Source organism: Xenopus laevis, chromosome 3L (genome assembly GCF_017654675.1).
Source record: "Xenopus laevis strain J_2021 chromosome 3L, Xenopus_laevis_v10.1, whole genome shotgun sequence".
NCBI lineage: Eukaryota > Metazoa > Chordata > Amphibia > Anura > Pipidae > Xenopus > Xenopus laevis.
Window position 1 is genome coordinate 155,912,774 of NC_054375.1, and position 23,853 is coordinate 155,936,626.

Sequence of the window (23,853 nt, forward strand, 5' to 3'; positions counted from 1 at the left end):
CAGAAGGAATCGGCCGAATCCGAAACCTGCTGAAAAAGGCCGAATCCTGGCCAAATCCCGAACTGAATCCTGGATTCGGTGCATCCCTAAATAAAATGTATCAATAACAATACATGTGTAGCCTTAAAGAGCATTTGTTTTTAGATGGGGTCAGTGACCCTATTTGAAAATTGGAAAGAGCTGCAGGAAAAAGGCAAATAATTAAAAAACTATAAAAAATAAATAACACAGACAAATTGAAAAGTTGCTTAGTATTGGCCATGTTGTAACATACTAAAAGTTAACTTAAAGGAAAACTATACCCCCGAAACAATGTAGGTCTATATAAAAAGATATTGCATTAAACAGCTCATACGGAAAACCCTGCATCATGTAAAAAAAACATTTTCATAATAATATACTTTTTTAGTAGTATGTGCCATTGGGTAATTATAAATAGAAAATTGCCATTTTAAAAAATAAGGGCTGCCTCCCGCGATCATAGGATTCACGGTTCACACAAACATACCAATAAACTATACTTGTTAGGTCACATGAGCCAATTAACAGACAGAGTTGTGTCTTTTGCTTCCTCACTTCTTCCTGTTACAGTTAGAGTTGCAGTATTTCTGGTCAGCTGATCTCTTCCTGTTACAGTTAGAGCTACAGTATTTCGGGTCAGGTGATCTCTTCCTGTTACAGTTAGAGCTGCAGTATTTCTGGTCAGCTGATCTCTTCCTGTTACAGTTAGAGCTACAGTATTTCGGGTCAGGTGATCTCTTCCTGTTACAGTTAGAGCTGCAGTATTTCTGGTCAGCTGATCTCTTCCTGTTACAGTTAGAGCTGCAGTATTTCTGGTCAGCTGATCTCTTCCTGTTACAGTTAGAGCTGCAGTATTTCTGGTCAGCTGATCTCTTCCTGTTAGAGTTGCAGTATTTCTGGTCAGCTGATCTCTGAGGCAGCACACAGACCATCATGAAATGGTGGCTCAAGGCAACAGATGTAAAAGGGCAATATTTACTTAAATATGTATTCCTGTTTGGTAAGATTCTTTAATATGCAACTTAACATGATATAAACTGTTGCTTAGGTATTCATTTTGGGGGTATAGTTTTCCATTAAAGGTGAACCACCCCTTTAAGATAACCCCTTAGCAACTAATCAGCAAACATGATTCAATGGACACCTGAGTAGTTGATGTAGGTTATGCACCTTTCCCTCAACTGAATGAGCTTATCAAAAAGAGTTCATTTTTAGAATGGCCTATTCTTGTCAACTTTTTAACTGGTCTTCATTTTATTTTTTGTTTGCCTTGCTCTTCTGTCACTTTTCAGCTGTCAAATGAGCGTCAATGACCCCGGCAGCCAAAAACGACTGCCCTGCGAGGCTACACATTTATTGTTAATTATTCAGTCCCTTCTCTGTTCATCTTCTAGTCTCTCATACATTCACCTCACTGCCCGGTTGCTAGGGTAAAGTGGACCCTAGCAACCAGATAGCTGCTGAACAATAAGCTTCATCATTCCAAAGACCAACTGCCCCAAAATATCAATCTCTACATCAAAACAAAAGATCATTTAAAATGGGACAACCCCTTAAGGTTCTACCATGCAACATCACCTATTACTCGAATAGAATAAGTAGCCAATTATATTTTCAAGTGAGAGACAAATCAGTCATTTGCGCAGTAACAGAAACATACAAGATGAAACTTACGTGGAGCTCCCTCGGCCATTTCTATAGCAGTGATTCCCAGAGACCAGATGTCACTCTGCAGAGAAGGGGACAGACAGGAGTGAGCTACGGCCAATAGGAGCAAGACAGGCCTTTGTGCTTTGGCCAGTCACAATGAGTGGCTAGTGGCATGCTAACTGAGGCTAGCACACATCCTACTCACTCAAGGTGACCAGGAAATGTATCTAAATGTAATTAACTATATGAGCAGCAGGAAGCAATGATTCTTACCCTGTAATCATAGGTGGCATCTGGGTTCTCATCGCAGGCAATCACTTCGGGGGCCATCCAGTATGGGGTCCCTATAAATGTATTTCTTCTCCCCACTGTGCGGTCAAGCTGGGCACTCACACCAAAGTCCACTGAAGGGGAAGGAACAGATCATTCAGGGCAGAGAAACGTGATACGGGAAAGGAAGGGGGTCTAATACTAATGGCATTGTATAGGGTGTAACAGTCAGAGGTATGTAAGCACCCTAATGACTAGTCCCTACAGGGTGCTAGGGTTATCTGATCACATCCTTTAAAGAAGAATTCAACCCAAACCTTAAGACCCCCCTAGCCCCCCAACCATACCTAGACACCCCCTCCTTCCTCCCCCCAGCCTACCTGGTACCCTGGGCAAATGCCCCTACCCCTCCGTGCAGATTCTGTCCTCGGGAGTTAGTGGCAGCCATCTTCTTTTCTTAAGTAAACTTCGGAAGCAGAGTGAAGAAAAGAAGATGGCTGCCGCGAACTGCTGAGGACAGAATCTGCACAGAGGGGTAAGTAAAAAGTTATGGGCATTTACTCCGGGTACCAGGTAGGCTGGGGGGGAGGAGGGAATGGGTCTAGGTAGGGTTGGGGGTTTTTCAAGGTTTGGGTTGAATTCTCCTTTAAGGCCAGGCGACTAGATTGGCCGATACTGGGCGAGTAAACTGGGCAATGATCCAATAATATGGTGAGATTGGCAGACCAATCCTGGAAAGTATAGGTGGCCACAGACATATCAATTATAATCTTTCCTGGAAAAGATGTTTCCAAGAAAGATTGTTCATTTCAATACACGTGTAGAGCTGAATGGTCAGATACACAGATAGAAGAAGCCTCAGCACAAACAATGGCCGATGTTCAGGTGCCTTCAAAGTTACCCAATCCAAATTTTCTGGCCAGCCCGATCAACGAGCCATCTGATATCAGAGTCTTCTTCCAATATCAGTCGGCTCATCTCCCACCATACACGCAGCGAATATCATATGAAAATTTGTTTTGTACGATATTATCGGTGCGTCTATGGCCACCGTAAGGCTCGCTGAAAGTGAATTCCTTGAGCAGTGCCCATGGCCTGTATAAGCAGCACAGCTGTGACTTACCCAGTTTCACCTCTGCATTCTCTGTGAGGAGGACATTCTGCCCTTTGATGTCTCTGTGTATCACTTTGTGAGCGTGGAGGTGGGACAGCCCCTGTACAGAACACAGGTAGTTAGTTAGTGGTCTTTAAAAGAGAAGGAAAGGCTAAAATTAAGTAAGATTTATCAGAAAGGTCTATATAAATACACCAGTAACCCCTCAAAGTAATGCTGTTAATAGAAAACACCACATTTCTTTCCTTCTATTGTGTACTCATGGGCTTCTGTATCAGACTTCCTGTTTTCAGCTTAAACCTCCAGGGCTAGGGCTTGAGCATGCTCAGTTTGCTCCTCTCTCCAGGTCCCATGGAGGTGCCATATTGATTCCCTTAGACAGTATAGTATGAGGGTATGCAAACAAAAGCAGGAACAAAGGCACACTCTGATGCTTCTTTTATTCAAGGTGAGATCCCAGCAAACGTTTCGGGGCCAAGCCCCTTCATCAAGTCCTCTCGATGAAGGTGCCTTTATTCCTGCTTTTGTTCGCTTATAAAGAGAAGCAGAAAGAAGTTTTGAAAGTTATATATACAGTATGAAGGTATAGCTTATTGTGTGCCCAGAACATTCCTTCTCTGTATATTTGTATTTATACATATGGGAGGAGGGAGGTGCCATATTGATTCCCTTAGACAGTACAGTATGAGGGTATAGCTTATTGTGTGCCCAGAACATTCCTTCTCTGTATATTTGTATTTATACATATGGGAAGAGGTGCCATATTGATTCCCTTAGACAGTACAGTATGAGGGTATAGCTTATTGTGTGCCCAGAACATTCCTTCTCTGTATATTTGTATTTATACATATGGGAGGAGGTGCCATATTGATTCCCTTAGACAGTACATTATGAGGGTATAGCTTATTGTGTGCCCAGAACATTCCTTCTCTGTATATTTGTATTTATACATATGGGAGGAGGAGGTGCCATATTGATTCCCTTAGACAGTACAGTATGAGGGTATAGCTTATTGTGTGCCCAGGACATTCCTTCTCTGTATATTTGTATTTATACATATGGGAGGAGGAGGTGCCATATTGATTCCCTTAGACAGTACAGTATGAGGGTATAGCTTATTGTGTGCCCAGAACATTCCTTCTCTGTATATTTGTATTTATACATATGGGAGGAGGAGGTGTCACATTGATTCCCTAAGACAGTACAGTATGAGGGTATAGCTTATTGTGTGGCCAGTAGATCTGTTAGTCTATAAATGTGTTGGGTGCCTTGAGGTTGGCATAAGCACACTAAGGGCACAAATAAACAATTGCATAGAATTGATGGTTGAGAAACAGTGTTTACTTTCCTTTTAATCAGTCTGAACAAGATTATTAAGGCTTTGCCATTTCAGAGTGATCACAAATTGGACAGGTTGGTGCCCACTCACCCGCAGAATCTCCCGGCATATATAGGCGATACAGTCTTCCTTCAGGGCATTTCCTTTGGTGTTTTTGACCAGATCTGTTACCGAGCCGGCTCCGCAGAACTCCATGACCAGCTGCGAGGGGACACACAAGCACATATCAACCTCCTGCCTGCTCGTGTCCAAGTCTAGCAGCCTGGCCCGCAGAGCTTACAATCACTCACCCAAAGCTGGTCATCATTGCCCGGCGGGCTCTTCTTGATGAAAGCTCCATAGTAAGTTGCAATGTTGCGATGATGAGAATACTTCTTGAGCATATTAATCTCCTGCTTGATCTCCTCTTCCTCATCCTGCCAGGCAGATCAGAGCATTAGCCAGAGCATCAGGGCCGTGCTTGGGCCTCAGTATGGGCCACTCAGTATAATGCTCAGAGCCCAATAGTCACATAGTGAGGCTTTGTATGGCAGTTACTAGGCAGCTCGCTGACAATCTGCATCTCAGTATGAGCACAGCCGCTCCATTAGACTCATACAAAGCACTCGCCGACTAATTCCTCACAATCCCTGACTTGCACAGCCCACTCCTACTGGCAACTGATTGCCTCACATTCAATTGAGCCATTTGCAGGTAAGAGGATGCCAGGCAGTGGCTAGGTGAATAGATCAGTGCCACCCAGCTCCTATTGCCTATAGGTCTCATTTGGGGAACACAGATATGAATATCATTATGGGATATACACAGACTCACCATGATGCACTCTCACACTAGGGAACAGAGACAGGTATATATATATATAAAAATATAAAAAATATCCCAAAAGAAAAGGAACTACCAAGAAGAGTTCTTATCGTCAGTATGCACAAAATGTCTCTGTATTAAATATATTGATATTGGGTTGAGTGCAGAGGACTCTTGTATTTGTCTATATGTATTTTGTGGTCACAGCCTCATTGCACCCCCGCCTAATGGTTCTAAAAATTAGCGGTGAGCACAACATTATATATATATATATAAATTTCCCAAAAGAGAAGGAACTACCAAGAAGAGTTCTTATCGTCACACCATCCCAAAATGTATAAAACAAGATTAGTATGCCTTTGACAAAGACCTTGTGGCGAAACGCAACGTTTGAGCTCCGGTGTAGCACAAATTTCAGTTATACTAATGGGGAATGGAACTTTTCTAAGGGGGGTTCTTGGCTGCACATGGTGTACTTTTTTTAATTTCATGCACCGAAACTACGTTAGATTTCTCATAGCAGGCGTACTCACTAAATGTGAGGATAAGGAAACCTTGTTTACCTGTTGCTAGTGAATACTTAGCGTCACTTAGAGTACCGCACGGGTCCATTTTTTGGAACCTGTACCTGACCCGTAGCCATCCACAACCCAGACCCGCATTCTTACCCGCTACCCGACCTGCAAGTACCTTATCCGCAACCTGGACCCGCTGACCATCAAGAATCAACAAGAACCATCAAGTGTTGTCATTGTAAACCGGAAGTGACATCAATGGAAGTAGACGTGATCAGAAAAAAGGAGTAAAAATCGCTATTGAGAAGACCCGCAGCCCGACCCGCAAACGCACAGGACCGCGTCTACACCCGCACCCGGAACTTCTACCCACAACCTGCAGGGTACCGAAGGTTTTAACAAGTAGCCGACCTGCTGCAGGACTCTAACGACAGGGATTAGGCCACACACTTGCAGGTGCCTCTGAGAGGACGTAGTGATAGAAAACTTGTACTGGCACACCGAACTCAGTTTATTACGCTGCATTTTTGTACAACTATAGAACAATCGTATGATTGGATTTTACGCATTTCTTTTATTTTATCACATAATCACAGCGTTTGAAGCAACACTGCCCAACTTATACTCCTTTTCCCCCGTTTAATTCAATACAAAGGACACTTTATTCATGAGGGCTAAGAGGTCTGATGTAAGATTATGGTGGGTACATACAAAAAATCAGGTCTGCACACTCAAACACGAATCTTTAGACTCAGGTGGTAAGATTGAAATATGTTTTACTGTAAGATTATGGTGGGGCCAGAGGGTAATTGCTACATACACGGAGTATCCGGAATACCCCATAAGCATTTTATACCTTTCTATCTTAATAAATCAATTCAATTGATGAATTAACCACCTTAATTAGCACCTTTTGCACACAAAAAACAAGAGAAATAGATACAAACAACAATAGCCTCTCACTTTTTACACTTTATTTATTGAAAGTCATAATGAATTTTTATAACAATAAATTGATCCCTTGAAGTAGTGTTTTCTCTTTCCACGCATACTAATCTAGTTTTAAAAATTTTGGGATGGTGCAACGATAAGAACTCTTCTTGGTAGTTCCTTTCTTCTGGGATATTTTTTTTCATCATCATCATTTATCATCATTTATTTATATAGCGCTGTCAACATACGCAGTGCTTTAATTTGTATATATAGAGTTGTCAGCACATCCTCAATAGATTGGACACATTATCAGTACTGGTGTCTTGTAAGAAGGTGCGGAGACACACAAACAAATTGATATATATATATATATATATATATATATATATATATATATATATATATATATATATATATATATATATATATATATATATATATATATATATATATTTACATACAGGAATGGGGCCTGGGGTTTTCCAGGTAAGGGATCTTTCTGTAATTTGGATCTTCATACCTTAAGTCTAGTAGAAAATCATGTACTGTATATATTAAATAAAGCCAATAGACTGGTTTTGCTTCCAATAAGGATTAATTATATCTTAGTTGGGATCAAGTACAAGCTACTGTTTTATTATTACACAGAAAAAGGAAATCATTTTTAAAAATGTGGATTATTTTGATGAAATGGAGTCTATGGGAGATGGCCTTTCTGTAATTTGGAGCTTTCTGGATAACAGGTGCAGTTGAACTGCAGACTTTCAGCTTTACTTCAGTGGGTTGAACAAAAAGATTGCATAAAAATGTGAGGAACTAAAACCTTTTTTTCTCACCTCTGTGACATCCATGACCTTAATAGCAGCCAGCTGCCCAGTCTTGACATGACGGCCCTGGAGAATAAGAGAAAACAGACATTAGTTTAATAAAGGGGCTTCCACTCATGGCCATTGGCAGGTATTTGTCTCCTAAAGTGCAGCTCATTTTGGGGAAACTCAGGTACTAAGCATACAAGCAGGGCTGGTCCTATCAAATGTGGGGCCCCCTAAATAAAGTGTTGCTCATTACTGACATACTAAATATATATAAAAAAATAAGGGCATACAGGCATGAGATAGAAAGGAAAGGGACAAACGGGAAGAGAGAAGAAATAGGGGCACACAGGGGAAGAGAGAAAGGGGGAGAGAGAGAGAGAGAGAGAGAGAGAGAGAGAGAGAGAGAGAGAGAGAGAGAGAGAGAGAGAGAGGAAATAGGGGAACACAAGGGAAAAGAGAGGAATTAGGGGCACAGAGGGAAAGAGAGAGGAATTAGGGGCACAGAGGGAAAGAGAGAGAGGAAATAGGGGAACACAAGAGAAGAGAGAGGAAATAGGGGCACAGAGGGGAAGAGGGGAAGAGAGAGAGGAAATAGGGGCACAGAGGGGAAGAGAGAGAGGAAATAGGGGAACAAGAGAAGAGAGGAAATAGGGGCACAGAGGGGAAGAGAGAGAGGAAATAGGGGAACACAAGAGAAGAGAGGAAATAGGGGCACAGAGGGGAAGAGAGAGAGGAAATAGGGGAACACAAGAGAAGAGAGGAAATAGGGGCACAGAGGGGAAGAGGGGAAGAGAGAGAGGAAATAGGGGCACAGAGGGGAAGAGAGAGAGGAAATAGGGGAACAAGAGAAGAGAGGAAATAGGGGCACAGAGGGGAAGAGAGAGAGGAAATAGGGGAACACAAGAGAAGAGAGGAAATAGGGGCACAGAGGGGAAGAGAGAGAGGAAATAGGGGCACACAAGAGAAGAGAGAGAGAGGAAATAGGGGCACACAAGGGAAGAGAGAGGAAATAGGGGCACAGAAGGTAAGAGAGAGAGGAAATAGGGGAACACAAGAGAAGAGAGAGAGGAAATAGGGTCACACAGGGGAAGAGATAGAGGAAATAGGGGCACAAAGAGAGGAAATGGGGCACACAGGGGGATTATGTGTTGGGGGAACATGGACAGTGAATGTCTGGGTTGATGAGTTTGGGCAATGAAACAGTGTGTGTTCTATGACCAATGATCTGCTAAAACCCTGCCAACATCCCCTACAAGCAGCTCAGTCACCTTTGCCTCCTGTAAATAGCATTTGTGTGTCTTTTGGGGGCTCCCAGACTGCTGGATGCCATAGAGATTATGTAACCTCAGTGTCGGCTTGAAATGGCACAGTTTATAGGCTGGCAGATAAAGGGGTGTAACAAGAATATTGCTCTTATTGTGTCCCTCCCCCTGCAGGGTGGAACAGATACAAGTAGCTGGAGGTGGGCCCCTCCCTGTTTGGGGAGGCAGAGACAGAAGAGTACAAGGATAATACAGTAGGATATGAAGGATAGAGAACTTCTTGCCTAAACTTGCAGGCACTTTGTGTTGCTAAGCAAATACTGTATTCTCCTCCTGCCATAAATATCCGACTCCCAATCCCCTACTTCCTCCCCACTTTGTGTTTTCCATTGTCACTGAGCAGTTTGCTTATCCTGCAGCTTCCTGACACAAAGCAGTCTCTGCGCTCTCACAGCACTCACTTAACTCTCTGCTCTCAGGATCAAGCCCAGAGGTCTGGATAAATTATCTTGTCTGGGGGGATAGAACTATACAACTAGCAGCAGAATGGAAGGGATATGAGGGTGGGATCAGGATGCAGGTGAGTAGAGCAGGTAACTAGCAGCAGAATGGAAGGGATATGAGGGTGGGATCAGGATGCAGGTAAGTAGAGCAGGTAACTAGCAGCAGAATGGAAGGGATATGAGGGTGGGATCAGGATGCAGGTAAGTAGAGCAGGTAACTAGTTGCACAATGGAAGGGATAGAGTGGGATCAGGATGCAGGTGAGTAGAGCAGGTAACTAGCAGCAAAATGGAAGGGATATGAGGGTGGGATCAGGATGCAGGTGAGTAGAGCAGGTAACTAGTTGCACAATGGAAGGGATAGAGTGGGATCAGGATGCAGGTGAGTAGAGCAGGTAACTAGTTGCACAATGGACGGGATAGGAGAGTGGGATCAGGATGCAGGTGAGTAGAGCAGGTAACTAGCAGCAGAATGGAAGGTATATGATGGTGGGATCAGGATGCAGGTGAATAGAGCAGGTAACTAGCAGCAGAACGGAAGGGATATGAGGGTGGGATCAGGATGCAGGTGAGTATAGCAGGTAACTAGTTGCACAATGGAAGGGATAGGAGAGTGGGATCAGGATGCAGGTGAGTATAGCAGGTAACTAGTTGCACAATGGAAGGGATAGGAGAGTGGGATCAGGATGCAGGTGAGTAGAGCAGGTAACTAGTTGCACAATGGAAGGGATAGAGTGGGATCAGGATGCAGGTAAGTAGAGCAGGTAACTAGTTGCACAATGGAAGGGATAGAGTGGGATCAGGATGCAGGTGAGTAGAGCAGGTAACTAGCAGCAGAATGGAAGGGATATGAGGGTGGGATCAGGATGCAGGTAAGTAGAGCGGGTAACTAGCAGCAGAATGGAAGGGATATGAGAGTGGGATCAGGATACAGGTGAGTAGAGCAGGTAACTAGCAGCAGAATGGAAGGGATATGAGGGTGGGATCAGGATGCAGGTGAGTAGAGCAGGTAACTAGCAGCAGAATGGAAGGGATATGAGGGTGGGATCAGGATGCAGGTAAGTAGAGCAGGTAACTAGTTGCACAATGGAAGGGATAGAGTGGGATCAGGATGCAGGTGAGTAGAGCAGGTAACTAGCAGCAGAATGGAAGGGATATGAGGGTGGGATCAGGATGCAGGTAAATAGAGCAGGTAACTAGTTGCACAATGGAAGGGATAGAGTGGGATCAGGATGCAGGTGAGTAGAGCAGGTAACTAGCAGCAGAATGGAAGGGATATGAGGGTGGGATCAGGATGCAGGTAAGTAGAGCGGGTAACTAGCAGCAGAATGGAAGGGATATGAGAGTGGGATCAGGATACAGGTGAGTAGAGCAGGTAACTAGCAGCAGAATGGAAGGGATATGAGGGTGGGATCAGGATGCAGGTGAGTAGAGCAGGTAACTAGCAGCAGAATGGAAGGGATATGAGGGTGGGATCAGGATGCAGGTAAGTAGAGCAGGTAACTAGTTGCACAATGGAAGGGATAGAGTGGGATCAGGATGCAGGTGAGTAGAGCAGGTAACTAGCAGCAGAATGGAAGGGATATGAGGGTGGGATCAGGATGCAGGTGAGTAGAGCAGGTAACTAGCAGCAGAATGGAAGGTATATGAAGGCGAGTACATTAATAACACAGCAGAAGAGTTGTAGGAGTAGTGAGTTGAGGATAGTGCAGGCATGTAGTACAATGGAAAGGCGGATAATAGAACGGTGGGAAGTTCAGGATAGGGATAATAGTACGTGGGACTGTACATACAATAACTGGAAAAGAGGGTTGTTCTTTACCTTATACACCTGTCCATAAGTTCCATTTCCAACAACTTCAACAAGTTCAAAAATTCCAGCAGGATCCTGAAATAATATAAAAATGAAATGTCAATAAACTTGATAACATAATAAAGTGACAAATCAGAAATGTTTCAGTTTGGATTATTCAGCCAGTGGTATAAAAAACAACATTGGTGAGTAAAAGAACTGTAGAGTAGCCTAGAGTAAGATAAGTGCCTACATACTGCTGCAGGGTAATAGGCTAGGGCATTAGACTATAGAAAGATGCCCCAGTAGCTCCCCATCTTCTTTTCTGCTGATTCACTGCTCTGTGCTGCTGTCACTTACTGAGCTTAGGGAGCCACTCACAATATACAGTACACATAGAATAGAAATGTCACAATATAAGGCTGATTAGTAATTAATACACATAATTACTACATGGCAGCACAGAAACCAGTGCAATTAGCATCAGAATTGAATAATCAGCAAACCTGCTATTGACAAGCTGAAACTTTAGCCCCGTGCAATAAGTTCACTATAGAAAATATGCCATTTTTAGCCACATTCATTTCTAGGGTTTAGTTGTCCTTTAAAAATGTATTTTACTTTTTAAAGGAGAGAGCTCTGTAAGCCAGAATACTTCTGATACATTACAGGGCACATTTCTCTGTAGCATCAGAGAAACCCCAGCAGCTAATGTATTTATTGTAACAGTTACTGTGGGACAGACTTAATTTATTAAGACACGATTAAACAAGCTTAAACAAGTTGTTGTTTAGCAATAAGTCTTTATTTCTGGTGTGAACATGAGATAATTACCTCTTTAAAGGGATGGTACAACTTTAACTGGCCTTCAAGCTAGGCCCCCTAGCTCATAACAAGGTTACAGATATATAGAAACATTGGGGTGTCACCCTGCTATAGTTCCAGGGGTACCCAGGGTACAAATAAACACTCACCCCAAATCTCCCCCTAACTGACCTTCAGACTGGGCCCCCTTAGCTCATAACAAGGTTACAGATATATAGAAACATTGGGGTGTCACCCTGCTATAGTTCCAGGGGTACCCAGGGTACAAATAAACACTCACCCCAAATCTCCCCCTAACTGACCTTCAGACTGGGCCCCCTTAGCTCATAACAAGGTTACACATATAAAGAAACATTGGGGTAACAGTCACCCTGCTATAGTTCCAGGGGTACCCAGGGTACAAATAAACACTCACCCCAAATCTCCCCCTAACTGACCTTCAGACTGGGCCCCCTTAGCTCATAACAAGGTTACACATATATAGAAACATTGGGGTAACAGTCCACTCTGCTATAGTTCCAGGGTACCAGGGTACAAATAAACACTCACCCCAAATCTCCCCCTAACTGACCTTCAGACTGGGCCCCCTTAGCTCATAACAAGGTTACACATATATAGAAACATTGGGGTGTCACCCTGCTATAGTTCCAGGGGTACCCAGGGTACAAATAAGCACTCCCCCTCAAATCTCCCCCTAACTGACCTTCAGACTGGGCCCCTTAGCTCATAACAAGGTTACACATATATAGAAACATTGGGGTGTCATCCTGCTATAGTTCCAGGGGTACCCAGGGCACAAATAAACACTCACCCCAAATCTCCCCCTAACTGACCTTCAGACTGGGCCCCCTTAGCTCATAACAAGGTTACACATATATAGAAACATTGGGGTAACAGTCACTCTGCTATAGTTCCAGGGGTACCCAGGGTACAAATAAACACTCACCCCAAATCTCCCCCTAACTGACCTTCAGACTGGGCCCCCTTAGCTCATAACAAGGTTACACATATATAGAAACATTGGGGTGTCACCCTGCTATAGTTCCAGGGGTACCCAGGGTACAAATAAACACTCACCCCAAATCTCCCCCTAACTGACCTTCAGACTGGGCCCCCTTAGCTCATAACAAGGTTACACATATATATAAACATTGGGGTGTCACCCTGCTATAGTTCCAGGGGTACCCAGGGTACAAATAAACACTCACCCCAAATCTCCCCCTAACTGACCTTCAGACTGGGTCCCCTTAGCTCATAACAAGGTTACAGATATATAGAAACATTGGGGTGTCACCCTGCTATAGTTCCAGGGGTACCCAGGGTACAAATAAACACTCACCCCAAATCTCCCCCTAACTGACCTTCAGACTGGGTCCCCTTAGCTCATAACAAGGTTACAGATATATAGAAAACATTGGGGTGTCACCCTGCTATAGTTCCAGGGTACCCAGGGTACAAATAAACACTCACCCCAAATCTCCCCCTAACTGACCTTCAGACTGGGCCCCCTTAGCTCATAACAAGGTTACACATATATAGAAACATTGGGGTAACAGTCACCCTGCTATAGTTCCAGGGGTACCCAGGGTACAAATAAACACTCACCCCAAATCTCCTCCTAACTGGCCTTCAGACTGGGCCCCCTTAGCTCATAACAAGGTTACAGATATATAGAAACATTGGGGTAACAGTCACTCTGCTATAGTTCCAGGGGTACCCAGGGTACAAATAAACACTCACCCCAAATCTCCCCCTAACTGACCTTCAGACTGGGCCCCCTTAGCTCATAACAAGGTTACACATATATAGAAACATTGGGGTGTCACCCTGCTATAGTTCCAGGGGTACCCAGGGTACAAATAAGCACTCACCCCAAATCTCCCCCTAACTGACCTTCAGACTGGGCCCCTTAGCTCATAACAAGGTTACACATATATAGAAACATTGGGGTGTCACCCTGCTATAGTTCCAGGGGTACCCAGGGTACAAATAAACACTCACCCCAAATCTCCCCCTAACTGACCTTCAGACTGGGCCCCCTTAGCTCATAAGGTTACAGATATATAGAAACATTGGGGTGTCACCCTGCTATATTTCCAGGGGTACCCAGGGTACAAATAAACACTCACCCCAAATCTCCCCCTAATTGACCTTCAGACTGGGCCCCCTTAGCTCATAACAAGGTTACAGATATATAGAAACATTGGGGTGTCACCCTGCTATAGTTCCAGGGGTACCCAGGGTACAAATAAACACTCACCCCAAATCTCCCCCTAACTGACCTTCAGACTGGGCCCCCTTAGCTCATAACAAGGTTACAGATATATAGAAACATTGGGGTAACAGTCACCCTGCTATAGTTCCAGGGGTACCCAGGGTACAAATAAACACTCACCCCAAATCTCCCGCTAACTGACCTTCAGACTGGGCCCCCTTAGCTCATAACAAGGTTACAGATATATAGAAACATTGGGGTGTCACCCTGCTGTAGTTCCAGGGGTACCCAGGGTACAAATAAGCACTCACCCCAAATCTCCCCCTAACTGACCTTCAGATTGGGCCCCTTAGCTCATAACAAGCTTACAGATATATAGAAACATTGGGGTGTCACCCTGCTATAGTTCCAGGGGTACCCAGGGTACAAATAAGCACTCACCCCAAATCTCCCCCTAACTGACCTTCAGACTGGGCCCCCTTAGCTCATAACAAGGTTACAGATATATAGAAACATTGGGGTAACAGTCACCCTGCTATAGTTCCAGGGGTACCCAGGGTACAAATAAGCACTCACCCCAAATCTCCCCCTAACTGACCTTCAGACTGGGCCCCCTTAGCTCATAACAAGGTTACAGATATATAGAAACATTGGGGTGTCACCCTGCTATAGTTCCAGGGGTACCCAGGGTACAAATAATCACTCACCCCAAATCTCCCCCTAACTGGCCTTCAGACTGGGCCCCCTTAGCTCATAACAAGGTTACAGATATATAGAAACATTGGGGTGTCACCCTGCTATAGTTCCAGGGGTACCCAGGGTACAAATAAGCACTCACCCCAAATCTCCCCCTAACTGACCTTCAGACTGGGCCCCCTTAGCTCATAACAAGGTTACAGATATATAGAAACATTGGGGTGTCACCCTGCTATAGTTCCAGGGGTACCCAGGGTACAAATAAACACTCACCCCAAATCTCCCCCTAACTGACCTTCAGACTGGGCCCCCTTAGCTCATAACAAGGTTACAGATATATAGAAACATTGGGGTGTCACCCTGCTATAGTTCCAGGGGTACCCAGGGTACAAATAAACACTCACCCCAAATCTCCCCCTAACTGACCTTCAGACTGGGCCCCCTTAGCTCATAACAAGGTTACAGATATATAGAAACATTGGGGTAACAGTCACCCTGCTATAGTTCCAGGGGTACCCAGGGTACAAATAAGCACTCACCCAAAATCTCCCCCTAACTGGCCTTCAGACTGGGCCCCCTTAGCTCATAACAAGGTTACAGATATATAGAAACATTGGGGTGTCACCCTGCTATAGTTCCAGGGGTACCCAGGGCACAAATAAACACTCACCCCAAATCTCCCCCTAACTGGCCTTCAGACTGGGCCCCCTTAGCTCATAACAAGGTTACAGATATATAGAAACATTGGGGTGTCACCCTGCTTTAGTTCCAGGGGTACCCAGGGTATAAATAAGCTCTCACCCCAAATCTCAGACTGTGTGGGTTATTGCTCAGCAGGAATAACATCACTGAGCGTCTCTATTTCCAGCTGGATTGTGAAGTTCTATCAGATCTGATTCACTTTTAGTGGGTAGAAAATGTTGCTGTTCAACAGCAACAGCTGAATATTTATGTGTCAAACAAGTTCAGACGGTATTTTATTTTCATTGCTAGAAAATAAACCATTTTCTTTTCTTTAAACGTCCATCAATAAAAAAAAAAAAAAAAAAAAAGTTCAATTACGTAAAAAACGAAAATAAAACACTGCAGTGTTGAGAACAGGCTGGGAATGGATCCAGATCTAGCCTAGAGCTGAACACAACTGGATCAGCCTGGGATTGGCCACTCAAGGTGGGTGTATTGGGCCAATGAGCAGATGAGGGGAAGGCCACTGAGAGAAGGGACACAGTGTGGGAGTATAAAATAAAGGCAAAGTGTCACACCTGTTTTATCTCAGGTCACTATTTAATCAGCTCACAGGGGAGCGGCTCACAGCCTGCAGCACAGGATTATTTACACAAAGATCACTGAAAAATTGCTCAACCGGATGTATCCACATATAAACTTACCTACAGCCTTTGGCACACGACTTTCTCATATATAATAAGGAATTAATTCTTCCTACAGCAATTAGAACAGGGCCTTAATAATATGGTTACCCTATTTTAAAGGAGTATAGTTTATATAAACAAGCTGCTGTGTAGCCATGGGGGCAGCCATTCAAGCACTGGATACACAGTAGATAACAGATAAGTACTACTATAGTTTATATAAACAAGCTGCTGTGTAGCCATGGGGGCAGCCATTCAAGCACAGGATACACAGTAGATAACAGATAAGTACTACTATAGTTTATATAAACAAGCTGCTGTGTAGCCATGGGGGCAGCCATTCAAGCACAGGATACACAGTAGATAACAGATAAGTACTACTATAGTTTATATAAACAAGCTGCTGTGTAGCCATGGGGGCAGCCATTCAAGCACAGGATACACAGTAGATAACAGATAAGTACTACTATAGTTTATATAAACAAGCTGCTGTGTAGCCATGGGGGCAGCCATTCAAGCACAGGATACACAGTAGATAACAGATAAGTACTACTATAGTTTATATAAACAAGCTGCTGTGTAGCCATGGGGGCAGCCATTCAAGCACAGGATACACAGTAGATAACAGATAAGTACTACTATAGTTTATATAAACAAGCTGCTGTGTAGCCATGGGGGCAGCCATTCAAGCACAGGATACACAGTAGATAACAGATAAGTACTACTATAGTTTATATAAACAAGCTGCTGTGTAGCCATGGGGGCAGCCATTCAAGCACTGGATACACAGTAGATAACAGATAAGTACTACTATAGTTTATATAAACAAGCTGCTGTGTAGCCATGGGGGCAGCCATTCAAGCACAGGATACACAGTAGATAACAGATAAGTACTACTATAGTTTATATAAACAAGCTGCTGTGTAGCCATGGGGGCAGCCATTCAAGCACAGGATACACAGTAGATAACAGATAAGTACTACTATAGTTTATATAAACAAGCTGCTGTGTAGCCATGGGGGCAGCCATTCAAGCACAGGATACACAGTAGATAACAGATAAGTTCTGAAGAATCCCATTGTATACTACAGAGCTTATCTGTTATCTACTGTGTATCCTGTGCTTTGACTTTGTACTTGATCCCAACTAAGATATAATTAATCCTTATTGGAAGCAAAATCAGCCTATTGGGTTAATTTAATGTTTACATAATTTTCTAGTAGACTTAAGGTATGAAGATACAAATTACAGAAAGATCCATTATCTGAAAAGCCCCAGGTCCCATGGGGGCCCCTCAATATTAGGCAGAGGGACATGGTGGTCATTAGTGTAAGTGCAGCTTTGGGGGGTGAGATGCTCTCCCACTTGTGATAAATAAAATTGCATTTCAGCTGACTTTATCTACTTTATTACTACAAACTTTATTATGATGATACAGGGAAATACCTTCATTCGCTTCATTACATTTCAATTTCTCATTTCGTGTATCTGAAATACGTTTAATCAATTTTCTCTCATGTTTTCACTTTACACCAATAAAACAAAAAAATCTTTCCAGGAGATGTGCAGTGGCATAGGGGTGCTGGGAGAGGATGGGTGCAGTGCACAATTTGTAGGATAAACTCCTGGACATTTCCTGGGTGCTGGTCACCCCATAAACATTCCAATCCAGCTCATTATCTCAGTGGAGGTGGGTGGGACAGTTGGAAGATGCGACATTTTGCATGTCCAAAGGATCTTACTGAACACACAAAAACAGTACAACATTAAGGGGGTTATTTACTCCAAATCCAAAAATCCAGAAAAATTTGTGATTTTTTTTTTTTAATGTTTTTATAAAATCGGAATTTGATTTTAACCCAGAGGATGGAAAAGTCTGAATCAAAAAATCCGGCATCTCAGACCTTTCAAAGTCCCAATGATTTTTTGATGTGCGCTGGGTTTCGTGCAATACCCCAAGTTTCTGAAATTTCAGGCAAAAAAAGCATAAGAAATCTGAATTTTCAGATGAAAAACCTGGAAAAATAGTGAAAAATTAGATTTTTTCCCGCAAAGCAAATTTATTGGGAAAATGTAATGATAAATAACCGTAAAAAAAAACAAGAAAATTTGAACAGAGTTTGTAGCAGAAAATATTGAGATAAAATCGGACTTTGATAAATAACCCCCATAGTGTAGAGTTCTCATGAAACACACCCCTTCAGTGTGAACACATCCACTCTTATCAGTGTTATAAAGTCCAATACAGAACCTGTATATTTCTCATTCACATCAAAGTCCAATACAGAACCTGTATATTTCTCATTCACATCAAAGTCCAATACAGAACCTGTATATTTCTCATTTACACCAAAGTCCAATACAGAACTTGTATATTTCTCATTTACACCAAAGTCCAATACAGAACTTGTATATTACTCATTCACATCAAAGTCCAATACAGAACTTGTATATTTCTCATTTACACCAAAGTCCAATACAGAACTTGTATATTACTCATTCACATCAAAGTCCAATACAGAACTTGTATATTTCTCATTTACACCAAAGTCCAATACAGAACTTGTATATTACTCATTCACATCAAAGTCCAATACAGAACCTGTATATTTCTCATTTACACTAAAGTCCAATACAGAACTTGTATATTTCTCATTTACACCAAAGTCCAATACAGAACCTGTATATTTCTCATTTACACCAAAGTCCAATACAGAACCTGTATATTTCTCATTTACACCAAAGTCCTCCTCTCCTCTTCAGAAACGGTGACAGGGCGATGATCCATTGTGCGGCGCTTGATTTCTCCTCTTCTATAGGAGACAGCCAGGGAGGAGAAATCGAGCGCCGCACTATGGATCGTCGCCCTGTCGCCGTTTCTGAAGAGGAGCGCATGCAGAGAATTGGTAAATAATTTCTTAATAAAAGCTTTGTGATTTAAAAGTTAAAACTGTAATGGTGTTGTTTTTTCGTTGCAAAGAAACACATTTTAAAAAAAAAAAAAAAAATTCTGTTAGTGGTCCTTTAACTATAGTCTAGAAAACCTTCCCCTAAAATACAATTATTCACTACTACTGGCTACTGGCTACTCACTGGCACTTTGGTGTAAATTAGAACCATATCTACCAGTAGACCTTTAGCTGGGGACCAGTAGATCTCAAGACACTGTCAACAGCTGGTCTAATTCACCCTCCTGTTTCATACTTTTCATTCAGATAATTATTACGTTAAGGTTACATAAGGAATAGTTATCTAAATATAGCAATATATAATCAGTATTTTCCATGTAAGAGAATGCTAACAATGCTTTAATCGATGTAGATCAGTGATACCCAACCAGTGGCTCATGAGTAACATGTTGCTCTCCAACCCCTTGGATGTTGCTCCCAGTGGTCTCAAAACAGGTGATTATTTTTGAATTCCAGGCTTGGAGGCAAGTTTTGGTTGTATAAAAACCAGGTGCACTGCCAAACAGAGCCTCAATGTAGGTTGACAATCCACATAGGGGCTACCAAATGGTTAATCACAGCCCTTATTTAGCACCCCAAGAGAATTTTTCATGCTAGTGTTGCTCCCCAACTCCTATTACTTCTGAATGTTGCTCACAGGTACAAAAGGTTGGGGATCCTGGATGATGATCATAATGGGACATCACTAAAAGTAGAACTCACATTAGTACAGCAAGGGCACTCCTGATATAGTGATACAAAGTAAGTCCAAAACCCAGAAGAAACCCCAAGGTCCCAGCCTCAGCTCATGTTCCCACCTATAACAACTACCTTTTGCTTCAGGAGGAGTCCTCCACTACTCAAATCCCCCCAGGTCTTAAAGTGAGAGGAGCAAGGAGAAAGTTCTGGGCAGGAAAGGGAACCAAATTTTAAAAGGAGGACGAAACATGGATTATAGACACGGGACAAGCTGGGTTAATAGCAATTGGGCAGAGGAGCACCAACTCAGGAGTCAAGAGAGTAGTGAAGGTCACAGGCCGGGTCAAACACAAAAGTAGTGCAGTACAAAATTGTGATCCAAGAAAGTGGTCCATAAACGGGCAGGTTAGGCAACAAACTAGGATTGGTCAAGGACAGGCAAAACCAACTAGGAATGATACCCAGGAACTATGGAAATAGACCTACGTTGGGCAATGCGTGATGGGTCAAGGGCAGGGTCGGACTGGGGGGTCCGGGGCCCACCGGGACTGGTGTCCAGGGCCCCCCTCTGGCCCCGCTACCTACTTGTTCGGCGAATCCCTGCTCGGCGCATCGCGCATGCGCAAACGGCGCGCATGCGCAAACGGAACTCGGCGCGCATGCGCAAACGGCGCTACTATGCGCCGAATTTTTTTTTATTATTTTTAAAAAACAGTTTGGGAGAGGGGGACTGGCCCGGCGGGGCCCACCGGGTATTTTCCCGGTATCCCGCCGGGCCAGTCCGACACTGGTCAAGGGCCCTTTAAATTTTTGAATTTCACATCATGCACATAGAATAAAGAGGTCACATGACTGGATCAGCAGGTTCCCTTACGTACAGGTTCTGTATCGAGACTTTTTAACACTGATAAGAGTGTGTTTCATGAGAATGCTACAGTGTAAAATGTTCTTGTTTTCTCCCCATTTCTCCTCGTTTTTTTCGAGGTGTGATCAGTAACATCCTTTGGAACTGCGCATTTTGGGCTGTGGAAGAGAACCTAATGTATAACTGAACACATTGTTTGGGACTTTATCATTTGGTTTTTGACCAACTGCATGTGTAAGTCAATCATCAGGAAGGTACAAAGCTCAGCAGAGTCCACTGCTGCCAAAAAGAAGTGTCAGCTCCCGTGATTATATCTTGCACGCCAACACCACAAAAAGCTTCATTTCAGACGCAGAGCCACCGCAGGCTCGCTGGGAAACTGCTTAGTAAGACTTGCAACATAATTCTGTGGCTTTGGCAGACAAGTCAGTAATTGCCACTTCTACATCACGTTCTGACTCACAAACTGATCACACGTTTCACCCCGGCTACACCAAAATCCCTTTCAGCCACCCCAAGTGATAGATATATATATATCTATCTATCTCACGGCTCTGAATTCTGCACATACAGACCCCTATTCAATCCCTTCCCCAATATCATCTCATATACACAACCCCAAAACACTCATTTATTTAGCTTTTTGCTTATTAGTTATCCAGTATAGTCAAGTAACCAAATAGTGGCCTGAATGAAAGACTGGAAAATAAATAGTAAGGGAGAGTGAATAGAAAGATAAGACATGAAAAGTAGCAATTACAATTAAACTGTAACCTCATAAACCAATAGTTTTTTTTGGATGCAGAGGTCAGTTAACCCCATTTGAGACTGAAAAAAAGCAGAGGATGAATGCAAATAATTTAGAAACTATAAAAAAAATGAAGACCAATTGAATTTGCCAATCTAGAACGTACTACAAACTACCACTTTAATTATAAAGTTCTAACATCTAGTAACATTGTAACAAAAACATGTTAAATCAATCTCACAACAAACAAGAAACTTGGGTAATTGTGGATAAAGCCATAAAGCTGGCGGGCAAAGGTAAGCAAAGCCCCAGCACCAGATGCCATACACCCACACACACACTGGGGATTAGCCAATAGCCACACTGATTTTTTTGTTATGGCGCCAACTAACAAATGGCACATTAGGAGCTCACAATATTTTCCTCTAAACAAGTAGGGAAAGCTTTCAAGTAAGATAATTCACTTACACTAGATGTGTCCTACTGGGGAGAAAAACACTCACTGTATTTGGCTCTCTCTGTGCAGACTACAAGTAAACTTAGGGACTGTTCCTGCTGAATTGTGATTAGTACAGGGAATACCTATGCTGCCATAGTTTTATGGGATCTCTCTGTACAGACTATGAGCAAACTTAGGGGCTGTTCCTGCTGAATTGTGCTTAGTACAGGGGAATACCTATGCTGTCATAGTTTTATGGGATCTCTCTGTACAGACTATAAGCAAACTTAGGGACTGTTCCTGCTGAATTGTGCTTAGTACAGGGAACACCTACGCTGCCATAGTTTTATGGGATCTCTCTGTACAGACTATGAGCAAACTTAGGGGACTGTTCCTGCTGAATTGTGCTTAGTACAGGGAATACCTATGCTGCCATAGTTTTATGGGATCTCTCTGTACAGACTATGAGCAAACTTAGGGGCTGTTCCTGCTGAATTGTGCTTAGTACAGGGAATACCTATGCTGCCATAGTTTTATGGGATCTCTCTGTACAGACTATGAGCAAACTTAGGGACTGTTCCTGCTGAATTGTGCTTAGTACAGGGAATACCTATGCTGCCATAGTTTTATGGGATCTCTCTGTACAGACTATGAGCAAACTTAGGGACTCCTGCTGAATTGTGCTTAGTACAGGGAATACCTATGCTGCCATAGTTTTATGGGATCTCTCTGTACAGACTATGAGCAAACTTAGGGGACTGTTCCTGCTGAATTGTGCTTAGTACAGGGAATAACTATGCTGCCATAGTTTTATGGGATCTCTCTGTACAGACTATGAGCAAACTTAGGGACTGTTCCTGCTGAATTGTGCTTAGTAAAGGGGAATACTATTTATTGTGACAACCTAGAGTCTTTAGTTTTTACACATTATGGGGGTTATTGATCAAAGGTTGAATTTTAGAGGTTTTTTTTATACCTCAAATGAACTCATCTCGATTCTCGGATGGTTTCTTATTTAAGAAAAAACTCGAATTGAAAAACTCGAATCAGTGAGTTCAGGGTTAACAGCCAAAACCTCCCATTCATTGAGTTTCGGCAAAAAAAATAAAACTCAAATTGATCGAGTTTTCAGGCAAAACCCTCTGAAAAAAACTGGAACATCAGGAAGGCTATAAACATCTTCAAATGGTTGAAGGGATCTCTGCCACATGACCTCAACAGGTTTCAGATGGTGTATTTCGGATTCAAGCTATCTCCAGGGTAGGGGTATAAAATCTTGAAAAAACTGTAGGTTTTTTTTTAAAAAAAAAAAAACTGAAAAATTAGGGCTTTTTTTTAACCCCAAAAATTTTTGACCTAAAAATAGCCTTGAAAACTCGAATTTTTTCAGGAAACAACCCAATCCTTAATAAATAAAATAAATAAATCTGCCCCTATGAATACTGATGTTTTGATTCCTCCATCCCGCTGGGGTTTATACCACAGTATATACCAAAACCTGAATACTTAGGAAAATAACAAGTATTCTACAAAAAAACATAACTGGCTCTCAGCTTGTGACCTGTAAGATGTGAATGAGGCAGTGACCTACACTAGCCATGTTTAAAATCCCATTCACTACAGGAATTCAGTCTTGCTACCAAAACTGTATTAAATGTAAAACAGGGATTCAGCCAGTAAAGACAGGAAAGTGAGGAAAATAAAGATAGAGAAAAAAAACATTCTAATAAAGAAACAATATCAAATAGTTCCCTTCATCTGAAATCTGCAGCACTTACTAATGATGATATAGTAGGTCTCCCTCACATGGGTTTCTAAACACCAAAACGAGTAACACAGAAAGCAGATATTTCCTTATTTTAGTTAATGTGACTCGAGCCTGAGTTATACAGGGAACTCTGAGTATCACCCATGTATTATAAGGGATAATGTACCCCCTACTGTAAATGATAAGGATATTAGAAGTCACTGAGGGGTTGTTCTGTGACCATATAAAGGCACAAGGCTGCAGGCTGAGTTATACAGGGAACT

At 42.7% G+C, this 23,853-nt stretch overlaps 1 protein-coding gene across 8 annotated transcripts in view; it reads right to left on the bottom strand.

Annotated features, from left to right (window-relative positions):
• mink1.L (misshapen-like kinase 1 L homeolog) overlaps positions 1–23,853 on the bottom strand; it is a 93,072-nt gene that overhangs the window by 39,324 nt on the left and 29,895 nt on the right. For all 8 annotated transcript variants that reach the window (XM_041585130.1, XM_041585127.1, XM_041585129.1 and 5 more), the window contains 7 exon segments: positions 11,048–11,113; positions 7,483–7,539; positions 4,685–4,810; positions 4,485–4,595; positions 3,065–3,155; positions 1,945–2,075; positions 1,696–1,750 (listed from right to left, as the gene is read on the bottom strand). In XM_041585130.1, coding sequence (XP_041441064.1) covers positions 1,696–1,750; positions 1,945–2,075; positions 3,065–3,155; positions 4,485–4,595; positions 4,685–4,810; positions 7,483–7,539; positions 11,048–11,113 — 637 coding nt within the window.